Source organism: Monopterus albus, unplaced genomic scaffold, assembly GCF_001952655.1.
Source record: "Monopterus albus unplaced genomic scaffold, M_albus_1.0 scaffold56.1, whole genome shotgun sequence".
Taxonomy (NCBI): Eukaryota; Metazoa; Chordata; class Actinopteri; order Synbranchiformes; family Synbranchidae; genus Monopterus; species Monopterus albus.
Window position 1 is genome coordinate 1,997,958 of NW_018127936.1, and position 20,622 is coordinate 2,018,579.

At 40.7% G+C, this 20,622-nt stretch overlaps 2 protein-coding genes across 3 annotated transcripts in view; both read right to left on the reverse strand.

Moving 5' to 3' along the window:
- The window catches only part of LOC109961533 (proprotein convertase subtilisin/kexin type 5-like), a 16,620-nt gene extending 10,482 nt beyond the window's left edge, over positions 1 to 6,138 (reverse strand). The window contains exons 1-4 of the mRNA XM_020602413.1: positions 6,103 to 6,138; positions 4,311 to 4,363; positions 3,813 to 3,949; positions 1,282 to 1,482 (exon numbers count right to left, since the gene is read on the reverse strand). Of these exons, the coding sequence (XP_020458069.1) occupies positions 1,282 to 1,482; positions 3,813 to 3,949; positions 4,311 to 4,363; positions 6,103 to 6,138 (427 nt within the window). The remainder of the gene's footprint in view (positions 1 to 1,281; positions 1,483 to 3,812; positions 3,950 to 4,310; positions 4,364 to 6,102) is intronic.
- Positions 6,139 to 9,790: 3,652 nt separating this feature from the next.
- pcsk5b (proprotein convertase subtilisin/kexin type 5b) overlaps positions 9,791 to 20,622 on the reverse strand; it is a 51,846-nt gene continuing 41,014 nt past the window's right edge. The window contains exons 16-21 of one of the 2 annotated variants that reach the window (XM_020602455.1): positions 19,179 to 19,372; positions 17,221 to 17,305; positions 14,980 to 15,083; positions 14,710 to 14,848; positions 13,623 to 13,738; positions 9,791 to 11,929 (exon numbers count right to left, since the gene is read on the reverse strand). In XM_020602455.1, the coding sequence (XP_020458111.1) occupies positions 11,823 to 11,929; positions 13,623 to 13,738; positions 14,710 to 14,848; positions 14,980 to 15,083; positions 17,221 to 17,305; positions 19,179 to 19,372 (745 nt within the window). In that variant the 3' untranslated portion in view covers positions 9,791 to 11,822. Of the gene's footprint in view, positions 11,939 to 13,622; positions 13,739 to 14,709; positions 14,849 to 14,979; positions 15,084 to 17,220; positions 17,306 to 19,178; positions 19,373 to 20,622 lie in introns of both variants that reach the window. The other variant, XM_020602454.1, reaches the window with a different exon arrangement.

Genomic DNA, 20,622 nt, shown 5'->3' on the forward strand with positions numbered 1-20,622 from the left:
ATGTTTATATGTTGAACTTTTTTTTGTCACATTAGTCAGTACAATGTTACTGCTCTGCCTGAAGAGTAGAGAAGAGTTGAAGTTGTCTGTGGGGCCTGTTGAGACCTGTCTGCCATACAGGATAAGAAATTCACCTCATCCTCCCGCTCATACATTTGATACTCTCATCATTAGTTTTAACCTCGAGCTCACATTAAGTGTAGTGAAGTTGTAACTTCCCACCTCCACCTCCTCTCTTTATCTCAAATATCTCAACAAAAAAAACAACAACATCTCACTCAAAACACATCAGCTCATTCTCAATCCTCCTTTGGCTGACATACACACTTGATCTCATATGGCGAGATACACAAAGGTTCTTTAGTTGGACAGACTGTAAACAGAAAGTCAAAGCAGGAACATGTGCACCAGGCAGACCTAGATAGTTAAGACAAGTCATTGATTATATTTGTCTGGTAGGACATTAGTTTCTTTAAAAAAAATAGCTTCTTACTTTCATACAGAATTTACTGTAGCTGAAGCAATAGACATGAAGTAATACCAGTAAACAAATACCATGCTTTTGGATTTCTGCTTTGGTGTATGTGTTTTGTTGATTAAAATGTCATGGCCATATGTGTTTCTTCTTCTGATGGTATGCACCATAAAAAACACCCAAATCACCTCTTGGACACATAGCATTATAAATGAAACTACCTGAACTTTCAAAAGCACCTTGACTCATTTATGAAATATTACTATCATCTTCAGAAGCTTAAAATTCCTCTACTGAGCTGCACATTTTTCACACCTGACACTGAAATCAACATTCTTTTCGTACCACAGAGTACTTGTTCAGGGAAACTCGTCTAGAAAATAACTTGCAGTTCTTTGCTCAATCTGTGCATATTAAATTGTAGCTCTGAGCCCTGTGTGTTGGAATATTTTCCAAGAACTGTATTTTAAGAATTGCTTTAAAATGAGGTCAGTGTGCCACATGTGTTCCCTAAGGTGTTGTTTGCCAAATTCATGCCAGCTTTGTGACAGCGGTGCTGAGCAACAGCGGTAGCTTTTATAAAAGCCTCTCCCAAACTCTTCATTTATTCAACTGCCTACATTTTCAATTAGGTAACATATTTTCTGATTTATGCTCATGTTTTCACTATGCAGCATTACTCAAAGTGATAAACTCCGTAAAAGACATTCATCACTTGTACAGTACTGCAGAGTTAATAAAGAATGTGTTTCATAGTGGCATCTGTAAATGAACATGTCACCAAGTCTTATGTCCTCATGTCTCACCTTCACTGCACTTCAGTCGCTCACACTGGCCATTTCTGAGTTTGTATTCTTGGCTGCAGTGGAGGCAGTGATGTGCTGCTGTGCAGATGATGCATTCTGCAGGACAGGGCTCACACCGTCTCCTTGCAGAATGGAAGAACCCCTCAGGACAGACAGCCCGGCACTGGCTCTGATAGAGGTACCTAGCCACACCAAACCTGTCTGGATGGAGCAAGAAAAGAAAATCTGTGCAGGAAATGTTCTGAGGGACAAGAGCCCTGGAAAGTGTAGAATAAACAGTGCTGATACACAAAACCGCAGACATACTCAGCAAGGAGTCACACACATACACAAACAGAGAAATAGCCTCATGGATTGTGTGTCATAAGTCATATATGAACACTGAATGGTAACTTATACTCATACATAGAGTTACAAATACAATTTTCTCCATCAAAGTAAAATGCAGAACAAGCACTTACGATGAGGAAATGTAAAAACCACAAAAGTTATGAAAGGGCAGACAAGTATGGAAGCAAATAAAGGCCATAAAAATTCCAATTTTATACTGTAGGCACCTACTGAGCTGTGAAATGTAACCACTACTGAATACCTAATGTTGAAAGTGAACAAGCTCCAAACTCATCAAATCGATATATTTTACTTTGAAAGCTGTTTACCTCAATCTGTGTGGCCCAAATTCCCTTTTCAGGGTCATTTCAAATTTTTGTGTGTGTCTGGAGTCATTTGTTTATGTTTTATCAAATCCATCCACCCATTATCTAAACCGCTTATTCCTGAATAGGGTCTAAGCTGACACTTAGAGATAACTCACATTGCTATATGGGCAATTTAGAGTTGCCAGTCAATCTAAGCTGAATGCAGGGAGAACATGCAAACTCTGCACAGAAAGCCACCAGGTCGAGCAGGGCTCAAACCTGGAACCTTCTTGCTGTGAGGCAACAGCACTAACCACTGCACCACCATGCCACGCTGTATGTGTATTTATTTGCGCATTGTTTGCACAACTAATGGGCTAGAGGTGGTGCATTCCATTCAGACTGTTAATACTAAGTGGTGGTGTCTGAATTTCATCAGCCCAACCTCAGTTTCCTGATTTGTTGACTTAAATTTTAAGACAAAGACAAGACAAGACAAAAAAAAAACAACTGAATGAGTGACTGAAGTTCTAGTGCACATCTTCAAATTGCCTGTGGAAATTCACAGAGGAATTCAAACCACATAAATCAATGAAAAATTTAATGGCATCTTAATTTCAAGATTCAAATGTTCAGTAGTGGTTCAGTTTCACAACTGAATATTCAGAAATCAAACTTGTCTTGTCTGGACTCTTTTTTTTTTTGGTCTTCATCTCTTCCCTTGTTCCCTGTTGTGCTCCTTTCTATACTGCTATCATTTCACCCCCTCTAAAGACAGCAGGGGTGTGACAACTCTACATTACTATCAAAGGTCAATACCAAGAACAGTCTGCTCAGTATGGACCAGTCTGCATATGTGCATGACCGGCCATGATAAAAGAGGTCACTTTGAAAGAGAAATGACACAAGGAGAGACAGATGGATGGACTCTTCCATGATATTATGTCTCACTGAGCATCAGACACACCTGCAATTAAGTGGAACCACATATACAAACACTGTCTGACAAACTTTCCAGCTAATTGAACATGTGCGTGTGTGCAGAATGCATGTGTGTAGAGGAAATCTGGTATAAATCTTCTTCTTGGCTGGTGTATCCTAAAGCGTGTGAGGAGGTGTGTGTGTGTGTGTGTGTGTAACAGAATCTCCCCAGTGTAAATACATTCATTCTGACAGCCATAATACTATTTGTGACACTGTGATAAACACACAGTTTAAATCAACCTCAGCTTTAGATTTCTTCGGCTGTTGGCCTCTAATGAGCTTTATCATAACAGTTGTTTTTACACTCATGAATCTGTACTCTGGATTGGCAGCACAGGGCACTAACATCATACAACTTACCTTAGAGGAAGTAAAGTAATTATCAAAACCAGACTCAGCATGTCCTTTATCTGAGCTCCAATCTGAGACAGAAACCTCTGCATGAGGTTACAATGAACACATGACTGATTCCCCCTTTTAACACATCAATCAGCAGGCCTTTGCTGAATTACTACTTTAATTAGATTCATTTACTTGAGGAGGATTGATTGGTGGAGCCTGGCACAAATGAGCCTTGGCTTAATCCATGTGATGTCACGAAAAAGCACGATTTCACTTACATTCCGGTCACACCTCGATAGATGGGTTTTTAAGCACACACCAGTGCACCTCTGCAAAGAGCTACCTGTGCCAGTTGAAAGGCCCACAGCATGCAGGTTTAACATGGTGAGAAAGAGCAAGCAGGAAATATCAAATATATAAGAGTGTATTCATGTTTTATCTGCAGCTTTGATCTATTTATTTATTTATTGTGGGTGGATGTGCATTTCATTATCAAAAAGGTAAGGTTCCAGGAGTCACAAAAAAAAAATCTGAATGGTTTTCCAGTCTTAACCCCAGTGAGTGTACCTCTGTCACAGCTGGTGCAGTTGTCAGGACCCTCATCGGTGCACTCCTGGCAGGTGTAGTGACAGAGATGGCACTGCCTGCCCACTGCATAACGCCCTGACTGGCAGCGAATGTCACAGTGTCCATCATCAAAGTACCTGCAGTGGGGTGTGGTTCACAATGAACATATAAACTCAGTCTCAGTAGAAGGTATAAAATACAAACTGTGCTATAAGAAGTCATTCAAACCAAACAACACACTAAAGAAACTGTGAAAGGTTTTAGTAGCTCGCTAAGCTGGATACGACACTTAACTTCTCCTTTTGTTAAAGAGGAGTCACAAATTCTAGAATAGACTTGAAAAAGCTGTTCGACTGCAGTAACAGGAGTTCTGTTCTAAAGGTCATTTGAACTGTCTTCAAGTGTGACAGTGAATAACACAATGTTAGTTCTTCACCTTTTGACTGTACTTGGATCTTTTGAATGTGCAGTAGATATTTGTATGTGAGTGGTTCTCACCGTGCTGCAGGGCACTTGGTGCAGTCCTCTCTCTCTGGACCTGTGCACTTAAGCTGACACTTAGAGATAACTCACATTGCTATATGGGCAATTTAGAGTTGCCAGTCAATCTAAGCTGAATGCAGGGAGAACATGCAAACTCTGCACAGAAAGCCACCAGGTCGAGCAGGGCTCAAACCTGGAACCTTCTTGCTGTGAGGCAACAGCACTAACCACTGCACCACCATGCCACGCTGTATGTGTATTTATTTGCGCATTGTTTGCACAACTAATGGGCTAGAGGTGGTGCATTCCATTCAGACTGTTAATACTAAGTGGTGGTGTCTGAATTTCATCAGCCCAACCTCAGTTTCCTGATTTGTTGACTTAAATTTTAAGACAAAGACAAGACAAGACAAAAAAAAACCAACTGAATGAGTGACTGAAGTTCTAGTGCACATCTTCAAATTGCCTGTGGAAATTCACAGAGGAATTCAAACCACATAAATCAATGAAAAATTTAATGGCATCTTAATTTCAAGATTCAAATGTTCAGTAGTGGTTCAGTTTCACAACTGAATATTCAGAAATCAAACTTGTCTTGTCTGGACTCTTTTTTTTTTTGGTCTTCATCTCTTCCCTTGTTCCCTGTTGTGCTCCTTTCTATACTGCTATCATTTCACCCCCTCTAAAGACAGCAGGGGTGTGACAACTCTACATTACTATCAAAGGTCAATACCAAGAACAGTCTGCTCAGTATGGACCAGTCTGCATATGTGCATGACCGGCCATGATAAAAGAGGTCACTTTGAAAGAGAAATGACACAAGGAGAGACAGATGGATGGACTCTTCCATGATATTATGTCTCACTGAGCATCAGACACACCTGCAATTAAGTGGAACCACATATACAAACACTGTCTGACAAACTTTCCAGCTAATTGAACATGTGCGTGTGTGCAGAATGCATGTGTGTAGAGGAAATCTGGTATAAATCTTCTTCTTGGCTGGTGTATCCTAAAGCGTGTGAGGAGGTGTGTGTGTGTGTGTGTGTGTAACAGAATCTCCCCAGTGTAAATACATTCATTCTGACAGCCATAATACTATTTGTGACACTGTGATAAACACACAGTTTAAATCAACCTCAGCTTTAGATTTCTTCGGCTGTTGGCCTCTAATGAGCTTTATCATAACAGTTGTTTTTACACTCATGAATCTGTACTCTGGATTGGCAGCACAGGGCACTAACATCATACAACTTACCTTAGAGGAAGTAAAGTAATTATCAAAACCAGACTCAGCATGTCCTTTATCTGAGCTCCAATCTGAGACAGAAACCTCTGCATGAGGTTACAATGAACACATGACTGATTCCCCCTTTTAACACATCAATCAGCAGGCCTTTGCTGAATTACTACTTTAATTAGATTCATTTACTTGAGGAGGATTGATTGGTGGAGCCTGGCACAAATGAGCCTTGGCTTAATCCATGTGATGTCACGAAAAAGCACGATTTCACTTACATTCCGGTCACACCTCGATAGATGGGTTTTTAAGCACACACCAGTGCACCTCTGCAAAGAGCTACCTGTGCCAGTTGAAAGGCCCACAGCATGCAGGTTTAACATGGTGAGAAAGAGCAAGCAGGAAATATCAAATATATAAGAGTGTATTCATGTTTTATCTGCAGCTTTGATCTATTTATTTATTTATTGTGGGTGGATGTGCATTTCATTATCAAAAAGGTAAGGTTCCAGGAGTCACAAAAAAAAAATCTGAATGGTTTTCCAGTCTTAACCCCAGTGAGTGTACCTCTGTCACAGCTGGTGCAGTTGTCAGGACCCTCATCGGTGCACTCCTGGCAGGTGTAGTGACAGAGATGGCACTGCCTGCCCACTGCATAACGCCCTGACTGGCAGCGAATGTCACAGTGTCCATCATCAAAGTACCTGCAGTGGGGTGTGGTTCACAATGAACATATAAACTCAGTCTCAGTAGAAGGTATAAAATACAAACTGTGCTATAAGAAGTCATTCAAACCAAACAACACACTAAAGAAACTGTGAAAGGTTTTAGTAGCTCGCTAAGCTGGATACGACACTTAACTTCTCCTTTTGTTAAAGAGGAGTCACAAATTCTAGAATAGACTTGAAAAAGCTGTTCGACTGCAGTAACAGGAGTTCTGTTCTAAAGGTCATTTGAACTGTCTTCAAGTGTGACAGTGAATAACACAATGTTAGTTCTTCACCTTTTGACTGTACTTGGATCTTTTGAATGTGCAGTAGATATTTGTATGTGAGTGGTTCTCACCGTGCTGCAGGGCACTTGGTGCAGTCCTCTCTCTCTGGACCTGTGCACTGCAGACAGGTAGCATCACACAGGTGGCACTTTCGATTTTTGCTCAAATACTCTCCTGCAGACAGGGAGTGACAGTGAACATCATGACCTCACACCTAATCCGGCCCACTTCTCCAAGAAAAACATCTTCAACCGGTTTTTGGATTAATGTCGTACTTACATATTTTGGCTGCTCCGTGTTTTAATTTGTTTACCGGCATTAGTATGTGTTTGCTGGTGTACTGTAGCCACAGCAGTTATAACCGGCAGTCAGTTGTTACTGTTTTCATTTCAGGTCCAGCTCATTATCCTCTGGTTTCTGACTTCTCTTGTTCAACAACAATATCTCTCATGCTGTTGGTCATTTTTCTCTGTCTGAGGTTATTATATCACGCGCAATTAAATTTCACAGATTTAAACACACCTTTGGAAAATACACTCCCAGGTACTGGGAATTGCAGAATGTTTTCTCATGAAAACAGTTTCACAGGTTGCATCTGGCATTTTTGTTTGGCCCCTTGTGAATTTGAAGACACAGATTTCCAAAGCTAAGCTGTACAAATGTACAGGTGTGACTATTAAAGTGGTCAATAAGTGTATTTGTCTGGTTCAACAACCTTGACCAGGACAAGCTGAGAAAAGATGGCTGGAAAACACGTCTTGGTGCTTTAAAAATTTTTTGATTTGAGCATTAGACTTAACAGGGCCATTTAGAAAGCAATTACTCCTAATGACCTATATTATTGACCAGGTAGTGGTCATCAGTAGGCTCAGCTACTGTAGGAGAGGTGAGCTTATTGATCACCTATCATATCAAAGAAATATTCTGTAATAATACCCACTCATCTTTGCTTGTTTGTGTACTTAACGCTTTCCTACTGCCCCCTGGCCACATCATCCTCTACAGCTAAAAATGTGCGTAGGTTTTGTGAAGTTGGAAAGTTTTTGTTGCAAAATGGAAGTACTGGCTGGAAATTGAGTTTTGAGTGCCAGAAATCTCCACACCTGGGAAAGTAATTGCTTAGTCACTGTCGCTGATGAAAAACACAAGTGCCTTCAGCTAGATATATTAGTGTCATTGTATTGCTTTGCAACAGTAAAAGTCTTAGTTACTGTATTTGTTCACCAAATTATCTTTTTTTTTTTTGGTTGTTAGCTTAATTTTGCTCACATTCACTCAGGACACATACAGTACAGTAAGCAGCTGTGTCCAAAGTTACAAGAGGATTGAGAAAACTGTTCCAAAAAAGCCATCAACTCTCAACTTCAGACTTGGCAGGACGGAAAAGAGATGCACCAAAAGAGGCATAAACATTGTCGCCTATTCCACCTTTGTATTAGACAAAGGTGACAGACCCTAGTGCAGGCATAAGGATGGAGCTGTGTTTGCATGTGTGCATCCTTCAAAGCATCAGTGAGGGTGTCTGTGCTCTCTGAGCTTTCTCTGAAAAGCTCAATTGTTCCTTTCAAAAAAAAAAGAGCTTCTTTGTGTACAAACACAACAAGCGGTGGCTTCTGATTCAGTCGAGCTCTGCGGAAACCATTCAAACAGCCCCCGAATAAATGCTGTCACTCTCCACACACACACACACACACACACACACACACACACACACACACACACACACATCTCAGTTTGTCTCCCCCTCACTCACACACACAAATAAACAGAGAGCCAAGTTCTCAAGGGACGGAAAGCCGTGCAACTTCACTCAGCACAAGCAGACCCTTTGGACTCCCACTGTCAAAAAGGAGAAGGATTGAGCAGCCTGTCACTCAGGGGAGTAAAACTTTCCTCTGTTGTGGACTCAGCTGACCTTGTGAGGACATTGGCAGCCTACTCTGCCAAGAGAGAGAGTCCTGTTAGCAGGTATCACAGACATCTACTACACCTGGTTCTGAATCTCAATTCTCTGGCCCTTCCAACTCCTGCACATACTTGGCCCAAGAGAGAGAGAGAGAGAGAAAGATGTATTCATTATACCTCACAGGTGCCCTTTCGTTTTTGACCTAAGTAAAGTGGTATATTATTAATCCTTGGGGGGGGGATTTGTCCTCCGTATTTCACTCATCCTAAATACAGTATTTAGTAAGCCAATACTGTGTTCAAAAGCAGTGTCAGAATTATTACCCAATATGTATTTTGGGATGGTAAGTACCTAAAGACAAAAACCACACTGAGCCTTAGCACTGCCCGTCCATAGCTACAGCAAAGTCTCTCTTCCAGATGGTAAAGACTGGAGGGAAGAGGTTAAACATGGCACAGAATGAGCACTGGAGAGAGCTCAGGCCATGACAGAAACAGTGTTTGTCTGGAGGTTGGTAAAGGCTGAAAACAGGATTTATTAAAGTAGTTCAGAACTGTACTACTACTGTACTGTACTACAGCATAAACAAACTGTATTGCTGGTCAAGCTTGGCACTAGCACTTGTGTGTACAGATGGATTTGGAGTAGAATATTTTGACATTTTAATTATAGCCTTGGAGATGTTGATCTACTGCCGTTTTATTTGCTGATGTACATCAGGAAAAACTAGAATTAGCCTCTGCCAACCAGCCAAATTCACAGCACTGGGACAGAAGGGAGGATACGGCAACATTTCACCACCAAAATCTAATCAGTTAATCCTTGTGTCTGAGTGGACATTTGTGTTGAAACATTATGCCTCTGGCCACGGCCATCACTGGTGAAGAGGCATAAAAACTCTGAAAAAGTGAAGCAGAAAATTTTACATTCAGGGTCATGTTATCCCTGACGTAAATGCAAAAACAGAAGTGTTTGCATGTGCAATGAATCAGTAAATCTTTGCATTGCCAACTGGTTTTTACTTTCACCTAATTACCATTGAGCGCATGTGTCTCCATTTAAGTGCTCTGCCTGGAGCACGTGGAATTCTCACTTAATTGATCCGATCAAGTGCTGAAAAACAAAGTTTCTGAAAGCAGTGATCTGAATCCTGATGTTATTCTCTTTCATGAATTAGTAAAAAACAAACAAAACACAAAGAACTGAACGTTTTAGAAAGAAAGTCAGAAACTAAAAGTTCTAATGGTCGAAATAACACTGATAAATACACTATCAACATAAGAACAGAGTAGAAAATGAAAAACATGAACAGATTAAACATTTTAATAACACTTAAGTAAAAAAAAGATTTTCAAAACTAGCACTGAGTAACATTAATAAGGCATTGTCACAGATATGTCACAGGTACACAATAAAAACAGCTTTTATATGAGGTGTGTGTGTGTCTACTACCACATAATCTAAAGTCAAGTCATCTTAAACAATGACCAAGAATAAGTTTTGTTAACCAAAATAGGGGATTCATCAATCTTTATTACAAATCATCAAGAACCAGGTGACAGTACAACAATTCATCTAATACTGTAAATGCTCAAGCTGCAGGTGTGAAAACCCACACAGAATAAGATTCTTAAACAATATTATTGTTGTTGCTGCTACTGTTTATTAGAAATCAGCATGACCAGAATAATCTTTTGAGTTTCATCAGGTAAAGTTCAGAAACAGGCAGGAGAGAAAAAAGAAAAGAAAGCAGGCAACTGAAGTCTGCTGTCCTTAACACGAGCACAGTTTTGGCTCTATATGAGTCAACACTTCTAACATTTCAGTGATGTTGTTTGCTCGCTTTCAGAAATATAATGCACATTTTAAAAAATTCATTGCCTCATTGTGTCTGGTTTCCAGTTTTTCCTATCTACTGCCAAATGTGTTTCTACATTGAAATTTTGAAGATGGTCCAGAGTCTGCCTGCCTGTCACAGACCTTCACCTGCAGATGAAACATGACAATGACATTTTCTGTGCCAATCACTGACTTTGTGTTGAAAGTGTAGTTCAGCTGAGATGCTACTGTCATGGAATGTCCAATTGTTGAAACTTCTAAAACCCAATTTTATTTGAGAATAGTGTTACAAACGGATGCACCGATACAGAAAATATCACTATTAGACCCAATTTCTTTTATGGGGGTTGTACAGTATATGTCATGTAAAAAAATAAAAATAAAAAAAAATTCTAGCCAATATATAGAAGCCTTGAAGCTTCCTGTAACAAATCTGAGTTGCGTTTCAGTTATTTTAGCCAGTGGCAACAAAATAATCATAGAGCTTTAAATTGTTCCGCCACAGTAATAGATGGAATCAATAGGTTTATTTTCCAAAATCTGCAATGTAAGTGAAAAATGGGCATCGGTGCATCCCTCACACCACTAATTCATTATACCACATTGCAGCGTTTCCTTCCCGGCAGAATGACTATCGACATGTCTTGTAGTACCTCTGGAATGAATCAATGCTGTCTGGGCTTACATCAAGAATTAATGTCATTCTTCTACACACACCAATAAAGACAAACACGCACTACTCAGAGGGCAAGTTTATGTTTTTAAATAAAAGAAATGAGGTGATTTTGGTCAGTAATGTGCATCAGTCTTGGCATACGGTGACACTGTAGTGCCTACAACTTCAAGTGGCGGCTGATTTATGAGTCTGAGTTCATGTCTGTGTGGTACAAAAGCATCTTTGCACTGTGTATGTGAATTTGTCTTCACTCCCTTAAATAGCCAAAGTCAGCCCAGACAGACATTACTTTCACATGACTGAGTGAGCTTCTTCTTCTCTCTCTCTTTTTTTATTTTTTTTACTTTGACATATATTTACAGGCAGAAAACCAGGGCCTTTCCTACTGTTTGTTCACTTTCCATCTGTTTATCATTAACACTGGAAAAAGAAGAGGAAGAGCAGCTAAAATACAAATGCACACAGACTCATTTAGATTCACAGGCTGGGTGGCTCCTGTTTTTAGCTGTACTTCCTCCACTGGCAACAAAAAAAAAAAAAAGTAGGTTCAATTATTTTGGCATCGATGCTTTGGTCACAAAATGCCGACACTTTTATTCTTTTGTTTGTTTTCACTTTTTTCATTTGTTCTTAAAATAAGTCCCAGTCATTGTATGCCCTGACCACGTGTGTGTCCCAGTACAGAAAAAAAGGTAGGTTTGTTGTAGTCCTGTCATCGCACCTCCGATGCAGTCCCTTTAAGAGGCACAGATTCTCTTATAAATTATGTGACTGTGAATAAGTGGGCAAGGGGGTTTGAGAACGAGGGCTGCCCCCTGTGCCCCCACATCCCTCCCCCCCATACTCCCTTTACGCGCAGTGAATATGTCCCGTCACCCCTTTTGCGAGCAAGTTCTGCAGCACAGTTGCTGCAGCACCTTCCTTTGACAAAGATTGTTCTTTTTAACTAGCATGCAGAAACTGCCTTCTGCCCAAGATTCTTCATTTGCTTTCCACAGACCAAGAAGAAGAGATACAGGGGGAGTTTGAAAGGAGGGGAGGGGAAAAAACACACACACACAGACACACGCACACACGGCAGAACCATTAAAACGTTGAATGGCAGGCAGAGCCATGTGATTGGTCAGGAGAGGGTTCAGGTGACAAGAAGAGATTTTGATCCGATCACAGGTGATGTTCATCGAGGCAGAAAATGATTGTAGTCCAGTGGAGTGATTGGATCCATGTCAGGAGAGAGGGAAAACAGATTTGGGAGAAAAACAGAGAGAGAGAGAGAGAGAGAGAGAGAACAACAAACATCACACAATTAGCAAATTGAAGATTTTCATTATTCACAACTTGGAGCCATTTTGCATCACATTAAACTTAAAGTGGATTTCCAGTCTGTAACAAAAATTTTTTTTAAGCCAAATCATTCAATCTTCAACAGCAATTGAACAGACCCATCACTACTGAGCTACCAATCAAGGTTTCATCAGTATAAAACCAGTCAGTAAAGGTGGAAACAGAGCGTGCACTTAAAGCAGTGTTCATCAACAGAAAGGTCACACAGTAAAGACATTCTACTCCTCAGAGCCTTATGTCCTCACACGCCAAGAGGCTTTTTAACAAGTTCATTCCTTCTAGTTCATTTTAACTAAACACATAGAGAATGGCAAATCACAGGCTGCAGTCGAAGCCTCATATTCTGACCAGAATCTCCGCTGGTTAATGAGATCAAAACATTTACGTACACTAACAGATCCATGAGCCAAACATACATAATTCAGAAAAGACTTGAGTATAAAGCAATAAGAAAATGGAGAGTGCAAGTAAAAATGCTAAAGAATTATTGCAGCAGAGTTAATCGATGCCTTTTTAGTGAAAACCAGGAAAAGAGTGGGTTTAGGTTAAAATACTGACTGTTACGTATATTATATTAGTAACACACAGCATATGAATAAGACTTTTAGATAAGGAGTAAAAACGGAAGAAGCAAGGACAGACCATCTTCCTGCTGGGAAGCTACAACCGGGAGCATTTTGATTCAAGACGTTAGTACAAAGCTCAAAATACAAAAAAAAAAAAAAAAGGGAATGCAGAAGTGTCATCATTACGGGTTTGAAAGTGGCTTCAAAAGAACCATCACCAGCAGTTACACACAGTTTCACTTGTAAAGGAACAAGAAATAAGCATAAAATTACTTAGCAAGCAACTGGGCTTTAGTGGTCGCACAAAATACAAGAACGTTATTCATGTTAAAGGTTAGCTGACAAATTAGCCACATGGGCAAAATAGCCTGACTTCAAAATGCAATTTGATTGTTCCAAACAGCGAGTGTAAAAAGCTGCAGCATGGCCCTAGATAATCTGACAGTTGGGAGTAAACGTGACTCGCATTGTGTGGTCACACAAAATAAAATGACGTTACAGTTAACTGACACAAAGTACCCTTGTTCGCATGAGACTACATTGCGGAGCACATCATCTTGGACTACTGCGTGAACGCTCCTGGGTTGTTTCAGTGGGAACTATTCCCATCCTCCCCATCCTGCCGACATGGCGTGAATGCAGCTTTAGTCTTTACAGAAATTTCACTGTGGACAAGACTAGTATTTACCATTGCCTGTGAGAGGCAATGCAAAAGGTGTAAAATAAGAGACCATCTTATAGATAAAAAAGTTGACAACTCACCATCTTTGCAGATGGTGCTGACCATGCAGGCTCCTGCTTCCAGATTGTAACCATTGTTACAGCTGCTGCAGTTCCTCTCACCGGGCCCAAAGCACTCGTAGCAGCTATGGTCACACCTGTCGATGATTGTGTGAAGATACAGATACTAGTCTAGACAGCACTAAACTGTACTCATCTACCTTTTCAGGAAAATATTTTCATTGGCTGAGTTTCATTTTCCTAGTTGCTCCATTTATAAGGACTTTTGTTCTAACTTTTGCCATTTTAGAGACTTCACGTTTCTACTTTCCTGCTCTGAAGTGACACCCGACACAGAACTGAAAAATATCTGCTATCATTCATTTATACTATGTATTTACAACTGAGTTTATTACTTTAGCGCTTTCATTGCATGTTAGTGAGCAGTGTTTGCAAAATACTGGAAGTGTAAAATGGTAGAGCACACTGTTGCATCAGATTCTGGCAGGTGACAGGGAATCAAGGCGTCAAGTGAGGTAAAGGATCGAGTGAGCAACATTTGAGTAATTCAAGGTGGGAAAGACAAATAGCAGCAAGTCAAGCCCACCACAAGAAAAGCAGACAAGAAGTCGGACTGTGTCAAGGAGTTGGAGTGTGGGTGTGATAGGAGAAAGGACTCATCAACCTGTGATCAAACACAGGACTGGGAGTGTGTTTACATGACTCTCCTGTTTCTCCTCATCACATCAGTGAAGAGTGAGACACAAGAACTGTTTATGTGAAAATTGCACACAGCTTTCGGACAGAAACAATAACTGCACCAAAAGGTGGCTCTGAAAGGCTTATTGAAATGATGCAAATATCAGATGAAACAGTGAGAAACACCAGTTTCATACCTCTATAGTAAACTCCCAGTAACACCAAAGCCTTCTGTCTTTAAGTGACTGAGCAAAGCCAAAATGTATCATTTGAGTCCCAGTTTTAAGTACATGTATACTGCAATACAATTACTGTTTCACAGGAGATGTCAGTGTCTGTGAATCAGTTTTCACTTCACTTGTTAAAGTTAATCTCTGCAGACTGGAGATCTAAAAGGATTTCACTGCGGTGTAGAGGTGTGCTGACTCACTTCTTACAGGACCTGTGCACCTGCCCGTTGTCTGAGGTCTGCTCTGACAGGTAGTAGCCAGCGCTGCATGTGGATACACACCGCCAGTCCTCAAGCAAGTAGCCGTCTGCACACTTAGTGCATGCCTCTATACCTGTGCCTGAAAAACACATTAAGGCATTTCACATGCCAAAATGTTCATGTCTGCAAAAACAATGTTACACACCGACCTGCATAATATATGTGGTTCTAATAAAGTTAGGTCATTGTAAATAGCTGATGATTTTCTACCTGCGCAGGTGGCACAAGCCCTGTGGCATGGCTCACAGGTCCGTCTGTGGCCATTGTAGTAAGCCCCTGCATCACAGGTCACCTGACACTTGTTTCCCTGAAGACTGGGAGGAGAAAAAAGATAGAGACAATTTCATTTCTTCTGATTAATTACCAGGCAAATATTTAAGTAGAAAATACTTATAATGTCCCCCAGTTCAAAACTTAAAACTGATAGACAGCAGCAAAGGTGAGTTTAAAAAAAGAAAAACACAGAAAAACAAATACGCTCATGTTTCCAAATGCTTTGCTGCAAATCACTTAGTTTTTCTGTTACAAACCAGCTACTATCAGATTTCTGGAAAAACTTGTTTCTGGGCAGGTATTTAGGAAGAATGAAAAACCTTGCAGCGCCAGTGACACTGTGTGGGTGTACAAATCAGCGGCTGCCCTTTAATTCACTTTTTGACTGATACACAGGAATGTGATGTCTTCTAAATTCAAATGCCGTCAAAGGGAATTTGTTGTTCTAATATATACACAAGTGACTCTGGAAGTGGCAGATGTGGGGGCAGAGATCAGTTAGGCAGTGGATGTTATAAAGTCAGTTTTATGCAGTCACAGTGAGGACAGGTTGGTGAGCATGCTGTGCTGAGCTGAGCTGAAAAACAGCTGGTCTGGATTAGTGAACGTTTCCCAGAAATGATCTGGTCTGGTCTTTTGCTTCCTCCTCAGCTCCCAACTTACCATGAACGGTGAACTAAGTGGGACTGTGTGTATGTGTGTGCATGCATCTTACTGTGGTCTCGCTGGTATTCAGAGGAAACCTCCACCTCTGGCTACACTGAAAGCCAGGCCTGAGACCACAATAGGTTTTAAGTACTTCGCAAATGTTTCCTTCATGATCAAGAAGTCCACAGCACTTTGAAAACAGCCTATCCTGGGTCAGCTATAGTGTAGTTGTGGTGAATTGCCAAGGCTGCTGTGGGAGTGTCCAGAAAATGAACTGCGACATGTCTGCATGGATAACTAAATGGTTTAGATCAGAGCTTCTTCAAAGTAAGGATCACTGCCCAAAACGGCCAACAGCTGCACTTCTTGTGGTTTGCCGCATGACACAAGTATATGTGGGCTTTAATAAGCCTGGGTCACAGGGTGAAACTCAGTTTACTCAATTTGTGTCCCAAGTGGAAACCGGTTGGGAAGTCCTGGTTTCACTGGTTCATGCTGCAAACCCAAACCACAGTGTAACAGCATGTGCTGGCCCGAATTAACAGTGTATCTCTGCAGAGTTCGAGTTGATGAATACAAAAGGGTTTTTATAAATCCTCAAACCACAAGTCCAACATTCAAGCCAAACTGATGCAAAAAGAAAAAATGTCCGCTAACTGTACTAGTATGACAGAGGGCTGAATGCAATGGTGGACTAAACAGAACAAGCTGTGATTGATGCCAGAAGTAGCAGTGGGCTCAGGAGTAAATGTTAAAAAGCTTTTCTGAGCACACAGCCACAAGAACATCCTGATTTTAAAATAAATAAATAAATAAATGAATAATTTGCCTCTGCTCTTTGGATTTTAAGTTTTGCTGAACTCTATATGAAGACAACTGTTCTTTATTTTCAGCTAGAAGATACAGTGCACTGCTGGATCCATCATTACAAACACATGTTGTGTAGATGGGCACTGGTCTAATTCACTGAACTTACTTGTGCAGTCCAAATGTTTGTCAAGTCCTCCAGGTCACAAATTTTTTACAATGAATTCAAAGTATTAACAGTGAACGTGCAAAAGATGCTTGAGATATTCAAACCCTGCTTACTTTCTCACCTGAACGCACCGCACGTCCAATTTGCCACAGTTGCATTGTCAGTGTCACAAACTTACAAAACCTGCTAAACACAGCACCTTCTCTTTCTAAGGTCAGACTGGCGTTGGGAGACATGATCTCAGACACTGTCCAACCACGAACGAGCTCTTTCTTTTAAGTACACTGACCCCTTTAAAGTTCAAGTGGTTAAAATGTGGACACCATAATGTTTAAGCAAATCCTCCTAACTGTTTCTGTGGTAGGTAAGAGGTAACACAGAATGATTTTAATGTGTCTGCAGTAATGAAGTATAGTATTTCTATGGTTAAAAAAAAAAAAAAAAAAAACGTAAACACTGCAAGTTATAAAATGTATAATCAAGTTTTGCAGAAAGAGACACAGCAAGTCTGAAATCAGCTGCTGGTGAGTATTGCTCAGCGTGGCTCAGCTTACCTCGTTCCAGGTTTACATTCTGTGCAGATATTGGAGGTGGTACACCTCTTACAGTTCTCAGGGCATCTCCTGCAAATATTGGAATCTGGAAGACACAGGGTGAGTCCATCACACAGAGGCTAATAGGATCCAGAAATCTGGTTGCATTTGAAATGAGGGAAGGGAGCAGATGAGGAGAAGGGGTAAAGTAAGTGAGAAAGACCAATGAGAAAAGTGAAATGAGGGAAGAGAAAACGGCAGAGGCCGGGGGAAGAGACGGTAAGAATGGAAATGTCAAAAGGCTAAAGCTGCAGGAATGAAAAAGAAGATTGTAGTGTCGGTGAGGCAGGATAGGAATGTGATTGAATACTTCAAAAGGCAGACACACTTTGACACAATCCACATGCACACTCCTGCTCTCAGCAGCAATGAAGACTGAAAAAGATACGTGAATAACATGTCTTATTATTCCTGGGAAATGAACAAACTGTGTAAGAACAGACTAGGACTATTAATCAAACTGTCATTCTGACATTTCCAGAAATCATTGCCTATGTATTACACAACTTTTATGGTTAGGTTCAGGAAGTCATATGGTCAGGAAACAGGAGGAGGAAACCGAGGACAGAGAGGAGGACTTTTTTTTTTTGATGGTTACATTTTCAGGAATGAACAAAAAATGGATCAAAATGTCTGTGCGATCAAGTTTTAGCTGAAGAGTTTTACTGCTTTACATGACAACATGTTCAATATCTTTGGATTTTAGACTTCTGGTTACACAAAAGAAGCTATCTGAATAGTTAAGACCCCCGCCTGGCTCCGGGAGACTGACGGGCATTTTTACAATTTTCTGACAAATTCTAAACTAACAAATATATCAGATATTCACAAAATAATAAAATTGCCCGATAACCATGGGCATGTGTGGGTCAGAAACTGTCTACACACTGTAAGCACATGGATTTTAACGTTATCCATCTGATGCCACATATAACTTGCATCACATAGTTTAGAATACTTTGTCCATAATTAGGTTGGCATCTCTTAAAAACATTTCCCTGACCAGTAATAAAACATGACATGAATGTGTCCACATGTTGATGAAGGCAGGAATTCACCTGGGCTTGTTGTCAGACTGCCAAGGAGAAGACTAGACTGCTCATTTAACACATCATTCTCAGCAGTGCCAACATTTCAAAGAGAAAAAACTATCTACTACATCTTGGCCTGTTGAAATGTTATGATTGAACTTGGATCAGATCGCATCAGATCTGCTGCCAGAGGCTCTGTGAGCTGCCAAGACTTACTGTAGACTACCTTGGCTGTAAACCGGTATATATAGAGATTATTATAAGATACACATAGTTTCTCATTCTTGCTTTAATTTCATCCCGGCTGGCATACATCCTGGGCACAAGGCAAACCAGTAAATACATACATTCTGTATACATTCTGTGTGTTAACACCACTGCACTAATGCTTTATAATAAACAGACAGAGGTGATCAACACAGAGAAAACAAGATGACGCCTGGTAAATATAATCCAAAGACAATCATCCTCCAGATCTGTTTTATTTCATGTATTACTCCAATTTAACCTGGTGTATAAAGAATTATGATCTTACTAGCACAGACTTTTCAGCCCTGTTCAGTTTAGCAATTGAACAGAAATAAACAAGTGGCCAGACATTACACATCAAGGATACAAAGACTTCATTCTGAGGCAGTGAACTCAAGCACTCAGGGTGATAGTTTTGACCATCGTTTGTGTTGTAGATCACAGACCGATAGTTCTATAACACTGCAGTCATTTCCAGCTTTGGCACCGATATGAATTTCCCCACTGTGGGATCAATAAAGTTCTACCTACCTACCTACCTACCTACCTATGTTCATAGATTCTTAACAACACATGTCACTATATTCTAATCTTACGGACTTCACATCTTGAGTACGTTTAGCTAGCAGTGGAACATACCATTGTCGAGGTAGAAGCCATCGGCACAGCTGGCGACACACGTGTTTGTGCCCTCGCTGAGGTGGAAACCAGTCCTGCATGTGGTGCACTGGTCACTACGGCTACCAATACAGGTCTCACACAAGGAGGAGCACTTCTTGCAGCGTTTCCTATCGTCGCGGAAAAAGCCACTGGGGCACTCAGACACACACATCCTGGACAGACAAGTGATTGAAAGAGAGAATGGAGGGACAGAGTGAAAGAGAGTCACAAAAGTAGGACGATTTGTATTTCTTACTGTAGTCTGCTTGACCGACATAATAATAAACACTATATCCAACTTCTATCACACAGCCCGGTATAACGTTGGCGGGCTAAAAATGAATGCACTTCTTTTATAATGTATATAATGTGCAATTACACGTATGAGCTAAGGTAAAATAGTTTTATAGAGCTAAAGCAAAAATATTTCTGATAATTACCCATTAAAAATGTATGATTACTTTTCATGTATTAATATTGCATAATGAGCAGGGAACAGAATATGTGCAAGCTATATGGTAAACAGGTGTCACAGCTGTTGACTATCTTCACAGGCCGCCGTCACTCGCCTCATTCCACCCCAAGGCTCCCTTCCTAAGGTGAGAACGATCTCCAAAATCCCCAACAGCACAAAATACACACACACGCGCTCCCTAAGCCTCGCTCACACACACACTACAGTTTTCTGCCAAGTAACACATATGGCTTGTGTGAAACACAAGTCCAACTGCAACATCATTTCTCTGCTATGCTAAAATGTCTATTTAGCCAATGCAGCATATTAAAACACTATAATGCAACACCTACCCCAAGGATACCACTAAGTGTGTGTGTGTGTTGGGGGGGCGGTCATTGAGCAGATGTCATTGAGTGAATCCTTGAAACTGTAGACACATAAAATTGTGGTAAAAAGCCATTTTTAAAAACAAGAAAATGTTTTCTGGCCTCATTCCTATCAAGTACATTTGAACATTTTAGTCACCAAAAATAACTGTGTCAAAAAAGACTCTTGCTAACTTTTGATAATATATAAATTTAGGGCCGTTTGAAGCTACAAAGTTCTCACTCACCACTCAAAGACAACCAAACACATACGCGGGGATGTAATTATCTGAACATTAAACACCACTGCCACCCCTCCTCCTTCCTTCCACCACGCCCCCAATCTTTATTCATCAAGTGCTCTCTGTGGTGGCAGAAAAGGGCAGCACATCTCTGAAGTGGGCTAATGATAAGGCAGAACCAAAGCTTGCACATTCCCATGCACCTGCATCGGTTCATCTTTTATTAGAGCAGAGACCCACCGACACAAAGGCAATTACAACAGACTCTGATCCTAATGGGATCCTAAGGGCACACACACACACACACAAACACACACACACACACACACACACACACACACACACCCACACACACACAC